Source organism: Heteronotia binoei, chromosome 8 (genome assembly GCF_032191835.1).
Source record: "Heteronotia binoei isolate CCM8104 ecotype False Entrance Well chromosome 8, APGP_CSIRO_Hbin_v1, whole genome shotgun sequence".
NCBI lineage: Eukaryota > Metazoa > Chordata > Lepidosauria > Squamata > Gekkonidae > Heteronotia > Heteronotia binoei.
Window position 1 is genome coordinate 84847784 of NC_083230.1, and position 25977 is coordinate 84873760.

At 44.5% G+C, this 25977-nt stretch overlaps 1 protein-coding gene across 1 annotated transcript in view; it reads left to right on the plus strand.

Moving 5' to 3' along the window:
* MFNG (MFNG O-fucosylpeptide 3-beta-N-acetylglucosaminyltransferase) overlaps positions 1-25703 on the plus strand; it is a 36080-nt gene extending 10377 nt beyond the window's left edge. The window contains exons 3-8 of the mRNA XM_060244590.1: positions 4606-4708; positions 7584-7737; positions 9206-9291; positions 22131-22296; positions 24487-24572; positions 25055-25703. Of these exons, the coding sequence (XP_060100573.1) occupies positions 4606-4708; positions 7584-7737; positions 9206-9291; positions 22131-22296; positions 24487-24572; positions 25055-25121 (662 nt within the window). The 3' untranslated portion in view covers positions 25122-25703. The remainder of the gene's footprint in view (positions 1-4605; positions 4709-7583; positions 7738-9205; positions 9292-22130; positions 22297-24486; positions 24573-25054) is intronic.
* The last annotated feature ends 274 nt before the right edge of the window (positions 25704-25977 follow it).

Below are 25977 nucleotides of genomic sequence, written 5' to 3' on the forward strand. Positions count from 1 at the left end.
CCTCCTTCTCCCAATGGAGATCCATCAGACTCCAATAGAGACCCATCATTTTTTTCTGCTTCACATTACCCTTACACCAACCCTATGAGGTAGGTTAGGCTGAGAGTGTATGACTGGCTCAAATGGGGATTTGAACCTGGGTGTCCCAGATCCTACTCTGATGCTCCAGACATTCCACCATTATACTAGCTGCCTGACTTCTTCTGTTTCCTAATAATTAGCAAGGGCAGTATCAATCATACCAGTAAATCTACCAGTATTTGCTTAATGTTAATGTTCTCTCTCTCTCTCTCTCTCTCTCTCTCTCTCTCTCTCTCTCTCGGCTTGGCTTCGCGAACGAAGATTTAAGAAGGGTGCAATAGTCCACGTTTGCTGCAAGCTCGCTGGTGGCTGACAAGACCAATGTGGGACAGGCAGGTCCGGCCACAGCGGCTGCAGGGAAAAGTCTGATTTAGGGTTGGTCCTGTAGCAGTGCGATTCTTCCTCAATCTCCTTTTGTCCTCAAGACCAGCTATGCGTGTGTTCTCAAAGGAAGAGACAGCCTGGTGGATGGTGTGCCTCCATGCTTTGCGATCTGAGGCTAGGTCAGACCACTGGTGATGGTTGATGTGACAGGTGCTAAGGGATTTCTTCAAGGAGTCCTTGTACCTCTTCTTTGGTGCCCCTCTATTTCGATGGCCGGTGGAGAGTTCGCCATACAGGGCAATCTTGGGAAGGCGGTGGTTTTCCATCCTAGAAATATGCCCTGCCCAGCGCAGCTGCGTCTTCAACAGCAGTGCCTCGATGCTGGTAACCTCTGCCCGCTTGAGGACTTCAGTGTTGGTCACAAAGTCACTCCAGTGGATGTTGAGGATGGTGCGAAGGCAGCGCTGATGAAAGCGCTCAAGGAGTCGCAGGTGATGACGGTATAAAACCCACGATTCGGAGCCATAGATGAGGGTTGTCATCACAACCGCTTTGTAAACATTGATCTTTGTGCCTTTTTTTCAGATGCTTGTTGCTCCACACTCTTTTGTGCAGTCGGCCAAATGCACGGTTTGCCTTTGCCAGCCTGTTGTCAATCTCCTTGTCGATCTTGGCATCTGAGGAGATGATGCACCCCAGGTAGCTGAACTGCTGGACTGTCTTCAGAACTGATTCACCCACAGTGATGCAGGGAGGGTGATAATCTTCCTGGGGTGCAGGCTGGTGGAGAACTTCTGTCTTCTTCAGACTAACTTCTAGGCCGAATAGCTTGGCAGCCTCTGCAAAGCAGGACGTCATATGCTGCAGAGCTGATACCGAGTGGGAGACGAGTGCAGCATCATCAGCAAACAGTAGCTCTTAGATGAGTTTTTCCATTGTCTTGGAGTGTGCCTTTAGTCGCCTCAGGTTGAACAGGCTGCCATCGGTGCGATAGCGGATGTAGACACCATCGTCCTCATCTAGATCTACTGCGGCTCTTTGAAGCATCATGCTAAAGAAGATCGTAAAGAGAGTTGGCGCGAGAACGCAGCCTTGCTTTACACCTGTGCCTATTGGGAAGGGCTCCGAGAGGTCGTTGCAGTGTCTGACTTGGCCTCGCTGGTCTTCGTGTAGCTGGATGATCATGCTGAGGAACCTTGGGGGACATCCTAAACGTTCCAAGATTTGCCACAGGCCTTTCCTGCTAACGGTATCGAAAGCTTTGGTAAGGTCGACAAAAGTCACATACAGACCCTTGTTCTGTTCCCTGCATTTCTCTTGGAGCTGCCTGAGAACAAATACCATGTCGGTGGTGCTCCTGTTAGCTCTGAAGCCGCACTGGCTCTCTGGGAGGAGTTCTTCTGCAATGGTGGGTCTGTTCAGGAGTATTCTGGCAAGGATTTTGCCTGCGATGGAGAGCAGGGTTATCCCCCGGTAGTTGGAGCAGTCTGACTTTTCCCCTTTGTTCTTGTATAGGGTGATGATGATTGCATCGCGAAAGTCCTGTGGTAATTTGCCTTGTTCCCAGCAGGTGACAAGTACTTTGTGAAGTGAGCTATGTAGTACTGTGCCCCCATGCTTCCAGATCTCTGGTGGAATTCCATCAACTCCTGCTGCCTTGCCACTTTTCAGTTGCTTGATGGCTTTAACAGTCTCTTCTAGGGTGGGGATCTCATCCAACTCTGTTTTCACCGGTTGAAGTGGGGTGAGGTGGATTGCTGAATCTTGAACTACGCGGTTGGCACTGAAGAGAACCTGAAAATACTCTGACCACCGGTTCAGTATGGATGCCTTGTCTGTGAGGAGCACTTGGCCGTCTGCACTATGCAAGGGACTCTGAGCCTGATATGATGGACCATATACTGCCTTCAGGGCTTCGTAGAACCCTCTTAAATCACCAGTGTCTGCACACAGCTGGGTTCTCTCTGCAAGCTTGGTCCACCACTCGTTCTGAATGTCTCGAAGCTTGCGCTGGAGGTTGCTACATGCAGCGCGAAAGGTTGCTTTTTTCCCAGGACAGGAGGGCTGAGCAAGATGTGCTTGGTAGGCAGATCTCTTTTTTGCCAGTAATTCTTGGATCTCTTGATTGTTCTCATCAAACCAGTCCTTGTTCTTCCTTGTGGAGAACCCGAGGACTTCTTCAGAGATCTGCAGGACGGTAGTCTTTAGGTGTTCCCAGAGTGCTTCTGGAGAAGGGTCTGTGGGGCAACTGAGGTCCTCAATTCTTGACTGGAGTTTTGCCTGGAAGGCAGCTTTAACTTCGGCTGACTGGAGGCTGCCAACCTGAAACTTCCTCCGAGGGATACCTCCTCTCCTGGGTGTGGGTTTAAAGTGAAGACGGAGATTGCAGCGTACAAGACGATGATCCGTATGACATTCTGCGCTGGGCATTACTCGGGTGTGTAAGACATCTCGAAGGTCTCTCTGGCGCACCAGAATGTAGTCGATAAGGTGCCAATGCTTGGACCGTGGGTGCATCCAGGTTGTCTTCAGACTGTTCTTCTGCTGGAAGATAGTGTTGGTGATGGTGAGCTGGTGCTCCATGCAGAATTCTAGCAGGAGGCGCCCGTTGTCATTGCAGTTGCCAATGCCGTGTTTGCCAAGTACTCCTTTCCAGGCTTCCGAGTCTTTACCTACTCTGGCATTGAAGTCGCCAAGGATGATCACCTTGTCCTCTGTAGGGGTTTTCCGTACGAGGTTGCGTAGATCAGCATAGAACTTGTTCTTTTCTGCAGGATCTGCTTGAAGGGTTGGGGCATACACACTGAAGAGTGTTGCATGCTGCTTGTTTTGAAGTGGGAGGCGCATGGACATGATGCGATCTGAGTGACCTGTTGGAAGGTTTTCGAGTTTGGAGGCAATGGAGTTCCTGACCATGAAGCAATTCCCTCTGGGAATCCTACCCCCCCAGGGAAAGTGCATGCGCAATACATAGCCTCTCCTCTCCCGGTGTAGTGTTAACGTTAGTGGTTCAAGAAACATTATTGAGCCTAGTTTTGTGAAAGCTTCCCCAACCTGCTCCCTGTTACTCATTTGTTGTGGGAGTTTTCCCTTCCCAGTGGTGCTTCTGTTGAGGCCATATCTCATTTTCTACAGTGCTCTGAACCTCAGTCTCTTGTTGAAGAGAAAATGAGATTTTTTAAAAAATAGCTGGCACTAATGTGATTACTGTACACAAGGTGACACTGTGAGTGTCATCAGCAGCCCTTGAGTAGTGCTGGGAGGTGAAGGATGACCAGCAACATGACTTCCCACCCACACATACCATTATAGGAATGATTCTTTTACAAAGTTCTTTGCTGAGCAAGCACTCCCCCATCTCTTTTTGTTACCAATGTTTTTATTGAATTTTCAACATTCTTCATTTTTTAAAAAATTGTACATTGGAATATAAGTCTGAGCTCTCAGTTCTCCCCGATTTGTGAATACCACAGAAACAAAAAGAGTCACAACGGATCCCCCCTTTATATTTCTGGCTCATCCAGTATCTTTTTGTTTATATCCCACTTTTCTCCCCAAAGTGGCTTAAAACATGTTTCTCTTTTCCTCCATTTTATCCTCACTGCAACAACCCTGTGAGGTAAGTTAGGCTGAGAGACAGTGATTAGTTCAAGGTCATGCAGCAAACTCTATGGCAGAGCAGGGATTCAAACTGAGGCCACCCAGATCCCAACCTGACATTTTGCTATAGAATGTTGGCTCTTTGTGAACTGCTGAAAACAGCTGCTTTCTTAGCTTTCATCCACCTTGCCAACATGGCAACTCTTTAGAATTAGCGGACGTGCCTTATCAAGGCAGCTGATATTCCCGCCTCCTTTCCCAAGTGACTCTGTAATCTCTTTCATTGTGCCATATATCATTGCTCCACAGGTTTTTTTTTAAAGCTATAAATAATAGTGTGGGAAGTCAGGGAGCCAGGCCTGAAAGTCAGGGGCAGTGCCCCTGCAGGCCCCTTTGTGGCTACAGGCCTGCCAGGGATTGAGCCTTGGGACTTCCTGCATGCCAAGTGTATATTCTACCTCTGAGCCATGGTCCCTCATTGAGGAGACCTTTAAACTTCTCTCTCTCCTTGTTTGGCTGAGACAGTAAACTGACTTTGTGTTAAAAAGGCCTTTGATCCATGTGGGTTGCTTATATGAATCTGTCTTCTTTCTCCATTAGATGATCATGTGGTGTTCACCAACTGCTCTTCAGAACACAGCCACCCAGCACTATCTTGCAAAATGGCTGCCGAGTTTGATGCTTTTTTGGCTAGTGGCCTGAGGTGAGTGAAATTATTGAAGATGGAAGATGTGACAAGGGGGTGAAGTTTTCATGAAAGCTTAAATGGACCTTGAGAATATTTGTTGCTACATGAACATGGTCTGTGGCATTCTGCTCAATAACCAGCTTTCCATGGACACATTACCCCTGAGTGAGGTATTTTACAGTGCAATCCTAAGGAGAGTTACTCTGTTCTAAGCCCATTGAAATGAATAGGCTTAGTCTGGAGTAACTCTTCGTTGGACTACACTGTTAAAGAGACAAACTGTTATTTGAATGTTAGAAGGGGGAGCTACTAAGTCAGGCCACAAGGCCTTCCATTCAAGAAATGCAAACATTCACACCTGCAGTTTGTTGGGGGTCATAGGAACCCCAACCAGATCAGGCCAAAGGTCATTTATTCTGGCATCCTGTTTCCCATAATGACTGATAATATGTCCCAGAAGGCCCACAGCAGGGTCAAAACTTCCAACCTGCTTCTGCCCTCTGGAACAACTGGCATTCAGAGGTGTACTACTTCTGAGCAGAAGAATTCCTTTTGGTTAATGTGGCTGCAATCAGACAGCAGTCTGGCCATGCCTGTAATCCCTCTGGAACTATTTGTTCTGGAGAGGGAGCCACCAGACATACCACCCTTCTTTAAAAAAAAAAAAAAAAACCCTCTACTTTGTGCATGTGCAGAACCTCTTATTTACCATGGATGAATATGCAGTTATGCGCATATGGCTAACCGATGAAAAAATGGTACCCAGGGAGCAGAAGCTGCAGACCTCCCACTGTCTAGAGCATGCAACGGGATGATTTGATGGCTGGAAATGCACAGTGGGACAATTTGATCTGTAAATACTAGACTTTTTAAGGGATCAAGGATGTCCGGGGTAAGGACAGGGGACTGACAACTGGGGAATGGAATGGAGGACAGATGTTAATGTCTAGACACGTATATTAAATCCAGTAGGGAGAACGGACCAGTGTTCTCTTTAAGCTGGGTTAGTCTGAGCTAGCTCAGTTTTTTTAGCATTCAACTCACACATTTTTGTCTCAACTCAGGAGAAATGGCCCCAGAGCAAATTAATTTATGCAGTAGCTCACAACTTTAATGCCTTTAATGTAGGCTTCCCACCCACCCCGCCCTGGCGGAGGACCCCCCGAATTTGCAGCCTCCTCCCCCGCTCTCCAAAAATCCGGAAGCGGACGGGGGGAGAACATGCGTGTAGGCATCATGTAGTTGTAGAGCTCCTGATCCGTTTGTAAAATGTGTGCCTTTAAGAGTGCGCAGGAAACAGGAAACAGGAAGGGCTTCATTGGAAAGGGTCAGTAATAGTTTCCATGGAGAACGGCCCCTCCTTTTCTTTTGCTTTCGTTTTCACAGCAAGTGAACGATTCCCATAGGGAATAATAGGGAATTGATCCGTGGGTATTGGGGGCTCTGGGGGGGCTATTTTTTGAGGTAGAGGCACCAATCTTTTAGTATAGCATCTAGTGCCTCTCCCCAAAATACCCCCCAAGTTTCAAAACGATTGGACCAGAGAGTCCAATTCTATGAGCCCCAAAAGATGGTGTCCCTATCCTTAATTATTTCCTATGGAAGAAAGGCATTGAAAAAGGTGTGCTGTCCCTTTAAATGTGATGGCCAGAACTCCCTTGGAGTTCAATTATGCTTGTCACACCCTTGTTCCTGGCTCCACCCACAATGTCTTCTGGCTCCACCCGCAAAGTCCCCAGATTTTTCTTTAATTGGACTTGGCAACCCTACTTTAATGGGAGGGACGGTGGCTCAGTGGTAGAGCATCTGCTTGGGAAGCAGAAGGTCCCAGGTTCATTCCCTGGCATCTCCAAAAAATGGTTCAGGCAAATAGGTGTGAAAAACCTCAGCTTGAGACCCTGGAGAGCCACTGCCAGTCTGAGAAGACAATACTGACTTTGATGGACCGAGGGTCTGATTCAGTATAAGGCAGCTTCATATATATGTTCAGTAGCTCACAAAGTAGAATTTTTGCTTACAAGATTCCACAGTTTAAAGGGAACATAGGAAGGGACAACATCAGACCAAACTTTCCATTTGATCAAACCCTGTGGCTAATTAAAGATAATAATTTTGCTTCATTTCTCACTTGGACTCAAGGAGGATTACACAGAGTGAGTCAATACAATCAACAGGATGGGACATTCAATAAGCAATGCAATAGGATTGGGGTTGTACAACCAATCAGAAATCTAAAAACAGAACTGAAGCAAAGCATAAGTATTAACATGACACATAAATTGCATAATAGGACCCTAGTTTCAGCAAACTATAGTAATAGAGATCACAGTTCCTAATGTAACTGTGTTATTTAGGCTGTGTTATCTAAGTAACTGTGTTATTTAGGCTAATAGCCACTGATGGAGTGGACAGTTTGAAAGGGGAATAGATAACTTCATGGAGGATAGAATCAATGATAGAATTTATTTAATTTTCCTTTCAACCCATCTAAGTTAACAGCTATCACCACAACCCCTGGCAGCAAATGCTGAATAGGGTTGCCAACCTCTAGGTAATGCCTGGAGATCTCCTTGAATTACAGCTGTTCTCCAGGCAAAAGAGATCAGTTCCCCTGGAGCAAATGGCTCCTTTGGAGGGTGCACTGTATGACATTATACCCTGAGATCCCTTCCCTCCCCCAGGCTCCACCCCCAAAATGCCCAGTTATTTCTCAGCCAAGAGCTGGCAGTCCTATTAATTACTCATGGTGTGCAGAGCCTTGCCTAAATTGCACACCCCTGCCTCATTCATAGACTGGTGGCTAAAGACTGCTCAACAACAGAAAGTTGAACTACAGTGATACCCTCCTCATTCATCAACTTTTTGTGTATCTTTTCTTCTCCTCTTTCAGTTGGTTTTGCCACCTTGATGACGACAACTATCTGAATCCACAAGCTCTGCTGAAACTTTTGTCCTCTTACTCTCCAGACCAAGATGTTTATATTGGGAAGCCCAGCTTGAACAGGCCCATTCGTGCCTCAGAAATCTTGCCTAACAACCAGACAGTAAGTCCTCATGTCTGTACCTGGATCAAGCTGCAGGCCAGCTGGCTGAAAATGCTGCATGCAGTTGTTTAGGATGTCTGATTTATTACTGGTTTGATATTATTGAGCTTGGACTAAATAGGGGCTTTGGATGATTAGCATAATACAAAAATTATTTGTTCCTCCTCAGAGGTTTATGTACATTCAGATTGATCTTTACCAGTTCATCAAGAATTGGGAATATATCATTTCTTTTTGACTGGATCTTGTTTCAACTTCTGTTTTTAAATGTAACATAACATACCTTATCCTTAAAAGGCCTTATCCTTGGCCTTTTGGCCTCCCTTAGTAATAGTGCCCTACACTGTTTGTAGCCCTCCGGCTATTATTTATTTATATTTATTTATTTATTTATTCGACTTATATCCTGCCCTCCCTGCCGAAGCAGGCTCAGGGCTGCTCACATTCTCATAAAAACATCAAATAAATGCCCGTAATCAATATAAACATAAAAATACAAGAATATATAAAGACATAAAACAATATCAGGTGCTATTTTGATCTTAAATTGGTAATGTGTGATGATGACAGGTAGCTGCCTATTCAGTCCATGTCAAATTTTGCTGTGTAGCTGGTATTACTGGATATTAATCTCCCACTTCATGCATCTGATGGGGAGAGTTTGGGGAGGTTCTGGCTTAGGTCATTAAATAAATTGATGTTTTAAAGAGGTCACAAGAATATTGTTATTTTGGATTATCACAGTTCTGATTTCCCTGAAGAAAAGGGGGAGAGAAGTGCCAGATTAAACTTGGGGGGCAAAAGTCAGATTTCTAAGGAAATGGGTCCCAAAGTGGTGGACCTTCTCATTATACCACATTACACTGCCATATAGATGTGTGCTAACATGCAGAATGATGGATGCTGAGGAATATCGATATTTTATATTGTCCCTTGAGGATAAGAACAGACTTTTTTAAAAAAAAATCTTTTAATTCATTACAGCCATCAGATCTTTGATATTTCATTTAGCCCCTGATGAAAAATATAATGATTGGTTCCTTAACAGTTCCATCGTAGAAGGGAGCAGTTCTGTGGCAGTTGGGCTGAGGCAGTTTGTGCCTCAGGATGCCTAACAGGGCAGTTGCATAGAAGAGAAATTTCCACCAAGTGTAGCAGTTTTCCATTACTGTGTTGCTGTGACAGGAGAAGCTATACCCACTGGAATTCTTCCTTCTATGCATTTTGTAAGAGCCCTTCTTCTTGCAATCATAGTTGGGCATAAGCATGTGATTGCTAGAGAATGAACAGAAGATTTATTTCTGAAGCAGGAAGTATTTGGAAGTAAATAATTAATACAGTTTATCCCTCCCGCCCTTTCTGGCTGTCAGTTCAATAATTAGAGCGCTTTGTGTAGTGACATGGGCTGTTCTTTTGTGCAGTTCATGGCCAGTGTACTTACCCTGTGCCTTTCCTCCCTTCCCTTCAGAAGTCGGTGTATTTTTGGTTTGCCACTGGGGGTGCTGGATTCTGCATCAGCCGAAAACTGGCCACCAAGATGGCCCCTTGGGCAAGGTGAGTACAGAGTGGATATTGGACCTTCTCAGGTCTCTGTGAGACCATTCATGAGTGTGCCTAAGGGATGATTTCACATGTTCATAAAGTTCTGTAATTACTGCCCAGAATCACTGCCATGTTGTTGGGGAACAGGATTTGTGCACTTGCACTAATGTGTTATGTCTGACTCTGTTTTCCATTTGTCAAGTATTGCACTCATAGGTGGGTGCTGGTTCAAACATTGGGTTGGATCTAGCAGTAGATTTCTGGCAAATGTGAGGGGACAACATTTATTGATTCTTCCTGTCCACTGCAGACTGCCCACCACATTTGCTCCTCATGCTTTTCTGAAGAGCCTTCTCTCCCCTAAACAGCATTTTGGCTTCAGGGGGCTGTGGAAGGTGAGAAAGCCCTGATGGAAATTTTTACTTCAGTGGACATTACTACTGAATCCAACTGGTTACTGACTCTGTTACTTTAATACCAGTAGCTCACAAAGTAACCATTTGGTTACTGACTCTGACCACATGAAAGCAGTTATCAGTGGCAGCCATCAATCAGTTCTAAAGCCCATAGGGCTTTTTTCTCTCCCCTCCTGTCCTCACTCTTTGAATCTCTAAGGCTGACGAAGTTCCCTTCTCTTTCTGCCTTGTCTTTAGCAGCTGCAGCGGAGAGCAAAGCTGCAAGAAAAACATGGAATGGATTTTCCATTAAGGTCTCTGTGCCCAGACAGATAGAGCCCAGGGGCCTTAATGGAAAATCAATTCCACGTTTTCCTTATAACTTTGTCTGTGCTGCAACGTGTTTCGATAAAGTAGAGATCAGTTTCACTTTCAGCATTCCTATAGCCAACTGACGCTCATGCTTCCTGGAGTTGTGTTCTTGCAAATAAAGGGTCGATGCTTTGAGCCAGCATGTCTTTGCTGAATGGACCCGATCTAGTGAGTATCTAACCTGGGAACCCACAGCCAAAGGGGGATATTACACTGGAGAGTCATTGCCAATCTGAGCATACCCGGGGGCGGGGGGGGGGGGCGGGAAGAGAAGCTTGCAATGCCATTTCGTTGTTTTCCCAGGCTCAAAGCATTTTATATTTTTAATTTTCTCTGTGATCCTTGTGCTTTTTCTTGATGTTTTATTTTAAAAATTGCATTGCCAAATCCCACTATTCCCTACCTTTCCATTTTAAACAAAATATTGCAAAAGTTTTACGCATGTTTGTATTTGAAGTTTTATAATATCTTTAATTGTGTTTGTCTGCAGGGGCGTAGCTAGGGCTTTGGGGGCCTGGGGCCCAAGATTTATGTGGGCCCCCCTATGTGTGTGCACGCCGCCAGAAACAGGATATGATGTCACTTCCGGTGATGTCACTTCCGCAAGATGGCCACCACTTGCGAGGGAGCCCTGCTGGAAACAGGAAGTGATGTAACTTCCCCAAAATGGCCACCACTTGTGGGGGGGGGAAACAGGAAGTGGTGTCACTTTGGGGGCGGCACCCCCCCCCCCCAAGATGGCACTGCTGGTGCGATCTAGGTCATGCGACTGATAACCTGATTACCCCACCACACCATGTGACAGGGAGAAATGCCACAAGCAGCCTGCTGGCCCAGCTGTTCCCCTTGTGCCCTGAACTTGTGGGACTTCTATATTAAGCAAGCTTACCAGAAAAGGCCCCTAAGCCTCCTTCAGGTAGTGAAAGGTGGGGTATAAATCCAATCTCTTTTTCTCTTCTTCTTTTTCCCACCCGTTGGGTCCTCCAAGTCCACCCCCACAATCAGTGTCAGGGAGCTGAGCCTGAAGAGGAGACAACTGAGAGGTGACATGATCACCATCTTCAAATACTTGAAGGGCTGTCATATATAGGATGGTGCAGAATTGTTTTCTGTTGCCCCAGAAGGTCGGACCAGAACCAACAGACTGAAATTAAATCAAATGAGTTTTCTGCTAAACATTGGGAAGAACTTCCTGACGTAGTGGTTCCTCAGTGGAAAAGGCTTCCTCAGGAGGGGGGAAATTCACTTGAATGGACTCCTTGGATGTTTTTAAACAGAGGCTAGATGGCCATCAGACAGAAATGCTGATTCTGTGAACTCAGGGGGGAGGTACTTGTGATTTTTCTGCATTGTGCAGGGGGTTAGACTAGATGATCCTGGAGGTCCCTTCCAACTCTATGATTCTACTAGGAATAAGGCCCGTTGTGAAAATCAAATACAACGAGCTCTAGAAAGATGCTCTGGGTGAGTCTCCCCTTGCTGTCTTCCCACCCAAGTGAAGGCATTCACTTCTCCCCCCCCCCCACACACCTCAAGGAGAGCTGATCTCTGCCATCTGGATGGTAGTTGTAATTCTGAGTGATCTCCAGCCCTCACCTGGAGATTGGTCCCAGGAGGAAAAGGCATTGTACCTGTCTGAGGTCCCAACTCTCCTCAAGCCCCACCCTCTCCAGGCTGCACCCCTTAAATCTCCAGGAATTTCCTAACCTGGAGTTGGCAACCCAAACCAGATCAAACCCAGATCTGTTTATCTGCATCTCTGACTTTAGCTTTCCATTGCCTTCCCCCTCCCTGCAGCCTCTACATAGGAAAAGCACAGTCTTTCACCAAAGGGGGGGGGGAACCAAAGCAGCTTACATCATTCTCCTCTGTCCCCTTTGATCTGAACAAAAACCCTGTGAGGCAGGTTAGTCTGGAAGTCTGTCACTAGTCTGAAATCACCCAGTCAGCTTCTGCAACAGGAACCAGGGTCTGGCATACCCCACCCTGAAGCTCTAACTCCTATGTCATCCTCATACTCCACCACAACATCTCCAAGGATTTCCCACCAACCTGGAACTGGAGCCCTAGTCAGCACTGGCTCAATTTGGACTAAAGTGGATGGGCAGTCCCCCAGTAATTATACCTCACAGAATAGCAGTTCCCCAGTTTCCTGCGCTCACCAAAGTTCTTTGAATTAATATACAGTTCTTTCTCAGGCCCCAATGGTCCTTCCTGCCAAGGTTACATTCCACATGCCCTTAGCATTTCAGTTGGCCCATATCATAGAATCATAGAACCATAGAGTTGGAAGGGACCTCTATGGCCAACCCCCTGCACAATGCAGGAAACACTTCTCCCTAAATTCACAGGATCTTCATTGCTGTCAGATGGCCATCTAGCCTCTGTTTAAAAACCTCCAAGGAAGGAGAGCCCACCACCTCCTGAGAAAGCCTGTTCCACTGAGGAACCGCTCTATCAGTTAGGAAGTTCTTCCTAATGTTAAGCCGGAAACTCTTTTGATTTAATTTCAACCCTTTGGTTCTGGTCCACAGAAAACAATTCTGTACCATCCTCTATATGACAGCCCTTCAAGTACTTGAAGATGGTGATCATATCACCTCTCAGCCGTCTCCTCTCCAGGCTAACCCTGCGCTTCTTTCCATCTGCAAGCTGGGAACATCCCGCTACACTCACAACACTGCTGGTAGTTTAAGAAACACATAAGAAATACAATGGGTGTTAGTTTTTGTGAATACATCTGCAGTGTGGAGTTAGTACATCATATGGATACAAATACATCAGCATAGAAGTCTGCAGTTAATGAGCAAGAATAAACATGCCAGCAAATCTAATACCCCTGCCATCCCCCTGCTATACCTATTCCTGACAGTGGCCCTGATCCGTGGGTTTAGGCATCTGCAGACGGGGGCCACACATTGCTAATGGTACACAGAAGATGAGACTTCAGAACTGAGAAATGCCTGCCCTTGCTAGCCAAGCATGGAAGAACGAGGGGCTGTGGCTCAGCAGCAGAGGATCTGCCAAGACAGCTGCAAGAGAATTTCTGTTTTTTCAGGCCAGAGTCCAGAGCAACCAATCAGAGGTTCCCTGGGGCAGGTGGCTGTGGGCTCCCACATTCATTCATGCACAGAGTAAATAGCAATGAACTGCAGCATGCTCTGGATGAAAGTACCTAGCAGCAGACTCCCTCCTGTTATTATTTTTATTATCAACTGTGATGTGCTAAAAAGTTAGCTTGTATATGAAACACAGAGATTACTACCGAGTGTGGGCAAATGGGAGAAAAAACATAACTAGAGGAAATGTGAAACTTAGACATGTATTAAGTGAAGTACAGATGTCTCAGCAGTGGACTTTTCTTTTTTTAAAAAGAACCAGTTAAGGCCATCCAGACTGCAAGAGAGATGCAAAAGACAGGAAGAGATATTGGGTTCTACAAGCAAAAAGCAATCTGACAGCAATGCAGATCCTGTGAATTTGGGGGGGGGGGGGTTGCGAGTTTCCTGCCTTGTGCAGGGGGTTGGACTAGATGACCCTGGAGGTCCCTTCCAGCGCTATGATTGAACGCAGCGTGCCTGCAACAGAACCAAGTCCGGGTCCTTCTGTGTGTGCCTGCACAAGCACACTTCTTCCGGCAGATTGCGGTGGGTCGCCCTGAAGCCCCAGAACAAGGGCCGCTTGGAAGAAGGCCAGCCGCTGAGCTGCAGGGCCGAGGCGAAGCTTCCGCGTGCTCTTCTTCGGCTCCCCAGAATGAAGGCACCAGCGCCGCGGCGGCCGCCCCCCCTCCTCCTCCGCAGCCAGGCGGCGGGCGGTCCTCTCCCGGCGGGGAGGGCGGGAGGAAAGGCGGGAGGGCTCCCAGTCCGCCAGAGGAGAGTGCGCAGCCACCCCCCGCCCGCCGGGCCACGTGGCGCCTACCTGAGCGCTGCGCCTCCCTCTTCCCTCGGCCGAGCCGGCCAGGCTGCTCCTAGCTCCGCGCCTCCTGCCTCGCTCTCCTCTCCGCCGGGGGGGGGGAGGGCCTCGAGCGGGGAGGAGCCGCCCTGGCGGAGGGAGCCCGGCGGGTCTCTGTGCGGGGAGGCCGGAGGCGAGCCAGGGAGGAAGGAAGCAGGAGGAGGGTCGAGGCCATTGTTTGGGACCCCCCTTGGCAATGCGGGGGGCCCCCCAGACCCCCCAGACCTGGGGCGACCCGCCCTCCCCGCCCCCCCTCCCTACGCCACTGTTTGTCTGTATCCTTTATAAAGTTTATATATCCACTATCTCACATTACATATTATAACACACAAGGCTGGACCCCACAGAGCCCTATTTTTGTCCGATCTGGCCCTCCTAACTAATGAGTTTGACACTCCTGCATTAAATCATATGTGTGCACTCACTATATTTTAGGAAAGTCATCTATCTTTTGTGCACACTGTAGAGGATTGAAGGTAAGCATGGGGTATACACATCCATGGTTGTGTGTGTATCTGTGTGAGAGTGCAAAGGGGTGAGGTTGAGTAGCTTTCTCAAGGGGCATAGCATAGGAATTTCTTCCCACTCTTTATGATGTGCCAAAGAGACCTTGCTCTGTGATCCTAATCAACTCATGGCAACCACAGAATCACTGGGGTTTTCAAGGCAAGAAACATTCAGAGGTGGTTTGCTTTTGTCTTTCTCTGGAATAGCAACCATGGACTTCCATGGTGGTCTCCCATCCAGGTACTAACCAATGCCAGCTCCACTTTGCTTCCGAGATTTGACAAGCCAAGGCTAGTCAGATCTGTTCAGGCTGCTGATTTTCTTCTTTACATGAAGCACAATCTAGGGCAGCTGGCCTTAAGGAACTTTGTGCTAGCACCATAAGTTTGGAACCAGTTCCTTAGAAATATCTGCCAGGCCAGCTCATTGCTAATCTTTAGTCACAAAGCTAATTTCCTTTTAATTCTTCTGTGCCCTTGAAATGATCCTAACTTTTGTAGCGCTATATTCTGGGTTGTTTTGTGGTTTTATTGTTTAAGTTACTTGATTTTATTGAGCTGTAAATTACCATGAGTGGTTTTGTTTCTTTTTAAAAGAAAGGCAATTAATAAATTTTACAAATGAATACATACAGAGGCTTCCTTTCTGCAGTTGACACAGTACTCTGAGTAATACATGGTGCATTAAATTACATGGTGATTGTCAGAGGGTCCATGTCATATTTCAGAGACTTAACATGCTAGTCAGACACAAAATGATTTGGGGACAGCCTGTAACATTCACTAGCAAGATAGAGGCCCAAATCATGCAGTCAACTTATATTAGACCAAAAAAGCAAAGGTTCTACAGTATCTCTTATCAGGACCCATCAAAAAGACCCAATTTAGTGTGTAGGTTTTTGAGATCAGGGTCTCCAGGTGATACTGAACAGATGCTAGCAATGAGATATCTGGGTTTGGTTTGTATTTATAAATCCATCCATATTTCTGTTAATTTACAAAATTTATACCATGCCTTTCTGCTCTCATTGGGATCACTAAAGTGATTAACAGATTAAAAACATTTGCAGTAAAAGAAACATCTTTTAAAAAATCTCTAGAACAGGTAGGGTTGCCAAGTCCCCCATGGCCTCTGACAAGGGACTTTTTTTGCACGCTCAGTGTGCATGTGACATGATGACGTCACCCAGAAGTGATGTCATCACACCAGCGACACCATGTGCTGGCTGCTGCAGGTGTTTCTGGGGAAACTCTATGGTTTTCCCGGATGCTCTAGCAATTTGGGAGGTAAAAACTATGGTACCTATTGTACCATATAGTTTTCCCTCCCAAATTGCTAGAGCGTCTGGGAAAACCGTAGTTTTTTCCCGGAAACGCCTACAGCGGCCAGTGCATGGCATTGCTGGCGCGATGACGCCACTTCTTCGTGATGTCATTGTGCTGGCGATATTGGGGGAGGTTCCCCCTGCTGGCCCAACGTGGGCTGGTGGGTTGGGAGCCTCCAGGGCAGGGGAACCCTCACCCTGCCCAGGGGCTTGGCAGCCCTAAGAACAAGGGTGCCAAACATGCAGCCTGGGGGCCGAATCAGGCCCCTGGAGGGCTCCTATCAGGTCCCCGACCAACTGGCTCTTGTATGTTTTCTTCTCCCTCGCTCTTGCTTCCTTCTGCATCTCAGCTTGCTTTGCAAGGCCTGCAAAACCTCTATTTTCTCAATTGGTTGAGGCTCCTCTGCCTCCTGGTCCCATGGGGAAGGAGGGAAAGAGCCAGAGCTTCTTTTGACAGTTCCCTGGATCCCATGGGAGAAATACAAGTAAAGCACCTTTAAGATCAACAAGTGCTAATGTTTTAAGCATGTTTTACTTTTTAAAAAAACAACCTTTAATTGTGTTTGCCTGTGTCCTTTAAAAAGTTTATATCTCTGCTACCTAATCTTAATAGGTTCACATATGGCCCAGCCCAACATGGCTCAGCCTGACAAGGTCTCATTTATGTCAGATCTGTCCCTCATAACAAATTAGTTTGACACCCCTGCTCTAGAACAAACAACAACACATAATCAAATAAGTAAACCCATATTAAAATACACATCCAATAGAACAAAAAAGTGTTCATAATACAATACTGACCTTGATAGACTGATGGTCTGATTCAGTATAAGGCCGCTTCATGCATTCAAGCAACAATTAAAACCATGACAGGAAGGAGCAATCACTGAGGGAATGCCAGATGAATAATAATAACTTAACCTGCTTGTGGAAAACAGCAATAGAAGGGGACAGCCAAGTCTCCCTGGGGAGAGAGTACCAGGGTTTTGGTGATGTGACTGAGAAGGCCCTATCCCGGGTTGCTACCTACCTAAATTTCAGAAGGTGGGGGGCATGGGATACCCAAAGCAGAGCCTCAGATGATGACTATAAAGGTCAGGTAATGCAAATGGATGGTCTGTTTTCTTTAAGTTATCACCTATTTTATGGTGCTATGATACATAAAGGAAGGGAATTTTAGCAATATATTGCTATTGGAGCCAAATTATCTGTTGCTTAATATGATAAAAGGAAATAAAACATTTGGTACAGCTTGTCCCCCTTTCTTTGTCATAAAGATACCAATTTCACTTCTAGTTTTCTTTCCAGCACAAATTAATTTAGTATTATATTATTGCCATATTTTTGGTTTAGTTTCATTGGAATAAAAAGAGCCCCCAAATATAAGTAGAATAGATTCTTGCAAATCATCAGATGTTTAAATTATCCCACAAAAACATGGCTTTGGACTTTAGTAACACAGTTATCCTCAAATAGCAAATTCAGAAAATCAGAAATAGATACTCTCCAATATTTATTGTAATTAGTTTCCCACATAATTCTGGTAACCAAGGACAGTTCATCATTCATGCATCTATCTGGATTCAGTACTAGAATTTTGAACTTCCTCTGATAGAATCTTATAAACAAATGCATAATAAAAACAGAAAGAGTTATTGTCAGCAAATTTAAACATTTCTCTGATACCACACTGTCAGCATAGAGACTTCTTTATATATATCTGCAGTTGGATCCAGCCAGCTTTTCCATTCACACGTAATCCCTTACCCACTACAGCCCATCTTTTGTGCCTTTTATCCTTGCAGCTCCCATGATCCTCAGCAAAGCCTTTTTTCATGGTCCAAGGTTACCCTCTCAACCCTTTATCACTGGTTGGATCCAACCCTGATATTTAAATGTAATGCCTCTGATGAGCACAAAACGGAAGTCCAGTAAAAGAAGATGATGATGACTGCAGATTTATACCCCACCCTTCTCTCTGAATCAGAGTCTCAGAGCGGTTTATAGTCTCCTTTACCTTCTTCCCCCACAACAGACACCCTGTAAAGTAGGTGGGTCTGAGAGAGCTCTTCCAGAAGCTGCCCTTTCAGGGACAACTCTTGTGAGAGCTATAACTGACCCAAGGCCATTCCAGCAGCTGCAAGTGGAGGAGTAGGGAATCAAACCCAGTTCTCCCAGATAAGAGTTTGTGCACTTAACCACTACACCAAGTGTGGTTCTTAAAGAATGACAAATTTTTCAAAGTTGCCATTTTTTCCATTTTGTCTGTAATCTGGAGATCAGTTGTAATTCCAGGAGTGCACCTGACCCCATCTGAAGTCTGGCAATCCTAGGCCTAGTATAATACAACAGGTGAGATTTTCTGTGTGGGGACCTGTACCACTTGGATCATTTGATGGATGATAGGAGAGGTTAAAGGTTCAAGACTTTCTCAGATGTACTCAGTGAAGGAAAAGTGTAATAAAGTAAGGAAAATAAACCAATTAAGGAAGGGACAGTTTGAAACAGTGCTATCAGTAAAGGGTCATGGTACAATATCACCCATTTGCCTAACTGTGATAGACAAAAATTCCTTCAGTGACATGAATGCAGTGTCTTGTTCCACTGCCCATAGGAACTGTTTCCGGGAAGAACACATTCATAGTGATGTTCATTTTTGCTGAAACATAATTGGAATTAGTTTTTCTTCTAGACTACAAGAGAAATCATAAACAGGTCTTGCTTAACTCCTACTCAAGTATATTCAATGAGGCTTTCTCCCTTAGCACTGCACTGTATATGGCTATGTGAGTTTGGGGGAGGGCCCATGGTTCAGTGGGAGAGCATCTGCTTGGCACGCAGAAGATCCCAGGTTCAACCCCTGTCATTGCCAGTTTAAAAGGATTAAGTAATAGATGAGATCCTGGATAGTCACTGCCAGTCTTGAGTAGAAAATGACACTAAATTTGATAGACTTGGTTCAGCATAAGGTTGCTTCATGTGTGTGCATAAATTTCCCTGGGATTTTCAACATAAACAGCCACTCCAAATAATCAAACACCTTTTCTCCATTCTTCCCCCTTCCACCTCCAGGTAACATCTAACCTGTCTGCTTTATAAATATATATAAGCTTCCTTATATTCATATTATGTTTTTGGTCAGCTACAAATTCTATTTGGTCTGGTCTAATGTAATTATCTGTCATTTTATTTAATATTGTAACCAAAACCACTGTTATCTTAAAAGCCTGATTTAGTAGTGTTTCTGCTAAATAAGAGATAATATTCAGATTTTGCTGAACTATTTTTGTTTTGTTTTTCTGAAGAACAATTGTACTTCCCCTTAATCATACTGTGCATAATTGTCAATGTGAAAGGTCTAGCAAAATATTCTGAATTGTTCATAATGCTCTTCAGTTGTATACTCTTTGAGACTTTTGTCCTCTTAGGAGATTTTATGATGTTTGGTAATATCTTGTCTGTCTTCTTCCCAAGTAATACAAACTTTCAACTACCTCTTGTGCATTTGGAATATCATGTTTGCTTAAAGATTCAGATATTTTATCTGATGAGTACAAATAAGTACAAATAACAAAAAAGCCATTTTAATGATAGAAGAAGGTTGATACAGAACCTCTCTCTGCCTTTAATGGGGTTGGATTGATCCTTTTCCCTTTTATCCCTTTGCTCATTTTCATTAGTAGTTGGGCACCTATTTGCATTCTCAAATTCTCTTTCATTTCAAGAAATTCAAGGTTTTCCCCGTATTATGAAAATGTATAATGATATATTGCGGTCTTGAAGGAGTGAGTTTCTTCTCTCTTTCTTAAATTGTCTGTTTATGCAATTTTTTTAGGTCTCTTATTTCTCTCAAAATATCTTCTGCTTCCTGATTTTTTAAAATTTAAATAAGATGAAAGCGTAATAAAGTGCCCTGTCACCAGTGCCTTCCCTGCATCTGAGATAAGTCTTTGATCCAGCCTCAGCGTGGAGTTTAGTGTATTATCAAAAAAAGAAATCTAGCCATATATTATTCTTAACACAGTCATTTTGAAGTATTTAATCTCCAAGATTGAAATTGAGTGGGAGGACCAAGTCATCTTTGTATTACTATCAGGTGCACAATATGCGTAAACCTGAGGCAGACTTTTAACATCCGTTGTTTGGAATAAAATTCCTTGTGTAACAACAGTCATCAATATGTGAATGAGTCTTGTAGAAAGGGAAATAAAAGTGTAGTCTCAAGTTGATGGATAACACTATCTCCACACAACAATAAGTTTTCAAAAGCTTTAGTTTCATAGAAATTCACAGCAGTCAAAAAAATGTGCCTCTTGTAATTTATTCTAACTAGGCCGTAACACCTCACTCAAGTTGCCTCCTAAAACCACCCTTCTCTTTCCCCCAGCTTATAAAGGCTTTGGAATATCCCAAGGAAACAATGTACATAATTAAGGCCTTAAGCCCATCCCAAGGTGAAGTCTTGTTTTACCTGCAAAACCTTTTTATTTAAGAAGCTGTCCATTTTCCTATTAGGAGAGAATATTTAAAATTAAATCACCAAGTATCTTTTTAAATAGCAGTCACCACTTTTATTTTTTCTAAGTTGGACAATTAAAAATTTCTCCTAACTTTAATACATCTATATACCTTGTTCTTGCAGAAATAATAGCAATAAAACAACAGCTTCCTCTCTCTCTTTTGAACTATTCAATTGAATGATCTCATTAATTTTCTCATTGCACATGAAGTAAGCCAGAAACACAAAGTGGCAACAAAGCTTTTTAAAACTTAAAGCTTTTAAGTTGAGCAGCTTAACACACTTTGTCTTCTCTTTACAAAATATCAATTCAGATGCTGACATGAAGGCAGAACAGGTGCTTCAAGGCAGTATGGGGAATTGTTTCAGTGCACATCCTGCTGTTATTATTGAGATACTTATGCTCTCTCCAAAAAAAGGGGACCCCAAAAAAAGCTCACATTATTTTCCTCTCCTCTGTTTTATCCTCACAACGATAACAACCCTGTGAGACAAGTTAGGCTGAAAGAGAGTGACTGGTTGAAGGTCTCCAAGCAAACTTCCATGGTAACTTGGGGATTTGAACTGGGGTCTCCAAGATCCCAGTATGACACTTTAGCCACTATACCTTGCTGACCCTGAGTCTAGTAAGTCAATACAGGTTCTTTCAATTTTGGGCTGAATTCAAAATGAATATAGCATACATAACAAGTTGTGTAGTCTTAAATTCAGTGCAATGGGGAAAAATCAGCTATGGCTGCTCCTACCCTTTCTTCTCCTAGCCCTGTTGTCTGCCTGCTGCCACAAGCCACACCTCAGGTGTGTTGCCCAAGAGGGGGAGGCTGGATGGTGCAGGATCTGACAGGGAATGGGTGAGAGAAGCTTTGGTGCCTCTTCTCCCTGGGGGAATTAGCTCCATAGGGAAGTTTTTGGGGCTGTGCGATGGTAACTTTACCAAGAACCCAGGTAAAAGAGATTGTAGCCAAAAGCAGCATTATGGATTTGATGTAGTAATGGAGTTAAGACATTCATTTGGCCAGTGCTACATGGGATGCCAGCTTAATTGGTTTCAGAACAGTTTTAAAAACCTGTTCTCAAATGAATGTGACCCTTGATCTCTTTGGTTCAGGTCCAGACAGTAATAAGGTAGATATTTAGAGGCTGTTCCAAACTCCACCTTATCTACCAAAGATGGACTGAGAGGATGTTCATACTCAGCTTATCTTTCAGGAGCAGGTGTGCCTGCCTCCTGTGATTTCGTTATCCAGCAAAATTCCACTAGGCTGCCAAGGCCTTTGCTTTTTCAGGTTTCAAAGATTTGGGGCATTAAAATGGAATGGCCAGTGTATCTCCTAGTACAGTTGTTTGATATTCCACAAACATGCTTGTTCGCTCAGGTTGTTATATCCCTTCAGCTTAGGTCAACATTCCCACGGTACCTCAGCAACCAGAATAATCGAGCAGACACAGTTTTGACATACAAACCTAGACATTCGAGAACCAGTATGTGTATGGAGGTGCCCGTACAACACATTTGGTCAAATGAGAATCCTAGTGAAGTAATGAAGCTGAGGCTGTTTGTCTGTTTTGAGTCTTCTCTGAGTGGCAGTGGCTCTTCAGGATTACAAAGATTTTTTCAGCTTTAACTGGGGATGTTAGGGATTGAACCTGAGACTTTCTGTAAGCAAAACATGTGTTCTGCTACTAAACTATGGCCCTGTTGTTCTCTGAGCCACAAAGTAGCTTTTGTGTTCTCCAGATACTCAATGTATCTTGGCCTCTTGTTTTGTTTTGTTTTTTTTAGTGGCAGAAACTTCTTGATCACATCAGAACTCATCCGACTTCCAGATGACTGTACTATGGGATACATCATTGAGTGCAAGTTAGGAGGCCGCCTGGTTGCTAGTAACCTCTTCCATTCTCACCTGGAGAGCCTGCAACTAATGCAGAAAGACCAGCTAGCCGAGCAGGTACCAAAATGATATGAAACTTCAGAGTGATTTAGATTTTTTTCTAAACATTTGAGTTTTGTCAGCAGAAACACTGTTGTTCAGTAATTTCTGGTTCAGACTTCAGTGACCTTCTCTTGGGATTGTATTTTTTCCACAGTGATGCAGCATCTTCCTAATGTGCTGTGTCATGTACCCTGAAGGTAATCTTCCAGATGAGTCTGGGTATTTCTGCACAGGTTTATTTGCCCTGAGTTGTTTGCTGTTGGGAACTGGGTCATTCCCCCCACCCCAACACACATTTCCCTATAGCATCATAGTGCACTCATGTACCTCCTGGGATTTCTCTGTTTTTTTTCCAGTCTTTCTCAAATCTGCTTTGCTCCAGAGTTTTGGGAAAAGTCTCAGCAAAGCCTGGATAGATGCCATATGGGTAGAAATGTTCAGATATTCCTGGTCCCACCCACATAGCAGCCATATTTCCTGTGGTAGGCATTCTCTTTCCCTACTGCATAAGGACTTTCTCTTTTTCTTAACAAAATCTGCAATTTAATACTGTTATATCAAAATATATTCATGCCCAGATATGCATTAGGTTCTCTGAATTCCTGTTTTTCATTTTTAAAAAGTATGTCTGTAGTCCTTGCAGCAACATGTGGAAGAAAGCACACCTCTGCAACAGAAATGGGCTAGAGACAAAAAAAAAAATGAAAGCTGAGAACTCAGAGAACCTGGGCTCAGGTGGGTATCATGTACACAAACGCTTATACCCCAAATTAAACTTTGTTGGTCTTAAAGGTGCCACTGGACTCAAAACTGTGTTCAGAGAACCTGATGCATGTGTATAATGGTCTGTTTATATAATGCTGTAAAATTGCAGATTTAAAAAAAAACCTACAGGGAAACTTGCTGCATGGAAGCCCAGTTGCTACTGCACCTTATTAGCAGCAGATAAACAACACAAGCCTCTCCCCAGGTACCCTGGTCCCAAGTTGTGCAAATTTTTGCAACGTTCTATCCCTCTTCCATTATGGGTGATCAAGTATCTCCTGATATCATTATCATTGAAGACGTGTGTGTGCCCACGAAAGCTCATACCTTGCATGGAACTTTGTTGACCTTAAAGGTGTCACTGGACTCAAACTTTATTCTGTTGCTTCAGACCAACATGGCTACCCACCCGGATCTGTCTTCAAGTATCTTCTTAGTACCTTTGCAGCACTATCAATAAGTGGCTATATATGAGTGAGAGAGAGAGAGAGAGAGAGAGAGGAGGGTCGAAGAGTGGTGCAGGCAGTCATTCACATCTTCTCCTCAGTAACTGTGACACTGATTGAATCAATCATGCATTATTTAGATGAGGTTTTCCTGACAAATGCTTCCCCAGACACTTCTCTCTGCAAGAACAGGCAAGGGGATGAAAAGGCAATTAACTAGCCAATAAAACTCCTGCCAGTCAAAAGCGCAAGGAGAGACCCTCCATCCCTTCCTCTTCCTCCTCTCTGGAACAGGAATGCCAACAAACTGCCCACCCATCTCCCAAGAGCGGAGCTACACAACCATCAAAACCACATGGTGCAGCTCTTTTTGGACTGTACCATTTCAGAACATAGGGGGTGGAATGCATATGTGGGAATGTTCCTTCAGTGAAATATCTTCTGGCACATTTGAAAAGCACAAAAAAACAGCAAGGGAAAATGTTGGGCAGCAATAGTTATCCTTGACAGGCTAGATTTCTAGATGAAGAAAAGGGTTTTTTTTTTAAAAAAAAAATTGGGAACAGATGAAAAATGCAAGTGTTCCGCCCACCTGCAGTTTGAAGTGCTGCACTCCACCAAGTGCTGCACCATGTGATTCTGCTGTGTGTAGCTCAGATTTTGAGCTTGTGGGGTAATTGTTTAGAAAAAGAAGAAGAGACAGTGCCTGGGGGTGTGGAATATGCCTAAATTGTTTTGCAATTCAAGTAGTTTAGAGACCTGGGCATAACAGAGCTTAGGCTATGGATGTTCCCTTGTCCTGTGTCTCTTCTGAGACTTAGCACAAAGGCATACAGGAGTGTTCTTCAGACTAAACCATAATGGGAAGTCTTGAGTAGATACAAGATAAATATTACTCAGAAGCAGCAATGTCTCTGACGGTGATGCATGAGGGAGCAGATGACTCTCGGGACATCGTTGCTCCTCATTTCTGTCTTTCTCCTTGCATTTGCAGGTCACACTTAGCTATGGCATTTTTCAGAAGAAGCTCAATGTTATCAGCCTTGCTGGCCCATTCTCCCATCATGATGACCCTTCCAGGTATGTCCTTTGATAGCAGATCATTTAGGGGTGGATGAAGGAGAGGCTGAAGGGGTGGATGAAAAGGAGAGATGGATGGAACCTGGCAGAGTTTTATGCTGAGATAAATTCAAATGAAGCATCAAGGCCTGCAATTAGGAAACCTGTATGTCCAGAGCTGTAGTGCTGGCTTCATTTCTCCTACTCGTTATCTTTTATCCATCCTTTTAATCTAAGCCTGTATTGCAAAATCTGGAACTTCAGCCAAATGATTCAAGGTTGTTCAGACCCAAGGGGCTGGGCAGGGTGTACTTTAGCTGTTAAATCTATGCAGGATTCGAGGTTTGGAACCATCCATCTCGACATTCCACTGCAGTGCAGTGTGAGAGAGCATCTGGTGTTGGATGGGCCATTAGGGAGTCTGTGTTCCTTCTACACAGCCCTTTCCCTCCCCTCTGCAGCAAGAGCTCTCTTTCCCATCGCCGTTGCTGTTTCTCTTCTAGGTTCCAATCACTTCACTGCATCCTCTATCCAGACACTTCCTGGTGCCCACAGCCAATCACTCAGTGACATCTGGTCAGAAATGATCACCATGACTTGATGGAAGGCCTGAGGAGCTCAGGGCTCACCCAGCTCTCTGTCCAAAAGAGATCATGAGGCTACATGCTGACCTCGAACAAGGACTTTACTGATGACTAGAAAAGAGCTATGGCAAGAGAGGAGGAGCCATGTTCAGTGGCAAGAAGATTGATGGATTGATAACATGTGGTTTTTAAATGCCACCTGTGGTCTTATTTCTGAAATCCAGCCTGGGAGACGACCGATAGAATGCAGAACTTAATGTAGAAATCATTTGTGTGTGTTCCCCAAAGGTTTTTTTAACCCTCTTTGCATGAAGAGAACATCAGGAAGAGGGCTGTATTAGACTTTTCTTCCCAAGTAGACTAATTTTCTGCATGTGGGGATTTATCATGTGCGAGCTGATTAAAAAACTGCAACTCCTCACCTCACCTGAAATCTGGAGGAGTACATTCAAGGATTGTATCCCCTCAATCTGCCACTTTGTTCGATGTAACTTGTTGGGTGGCTACTTAACAGTTTGTGGATGGAAGGAAAACAGATTATCTGTTGCTGTGATACAGATAAATAGAATCAGATGTGTTCTTCTGTCTCTGGGAGCAGGGGTTCTTGTTTTATTTCCTTCTTTTGGACACTTGGTGATGCACAGATTTCCTTAATCTCCAGTTGGTAAGGCCTTCTCTTGTTTCCCCTCTCCCTATTGTCCTGTGTTAGCTAAATTAACTTCTTTTTGGTCTTGGATCTTGTTTCTAAGAAGAAAAGATGGTGCTTGGTCATTGTCCAAAGTCATCTTTGTCTGCTAGTGCCCTCCACCCAACTGGTGAAGAGAATGGTTGCCATGAGCTTG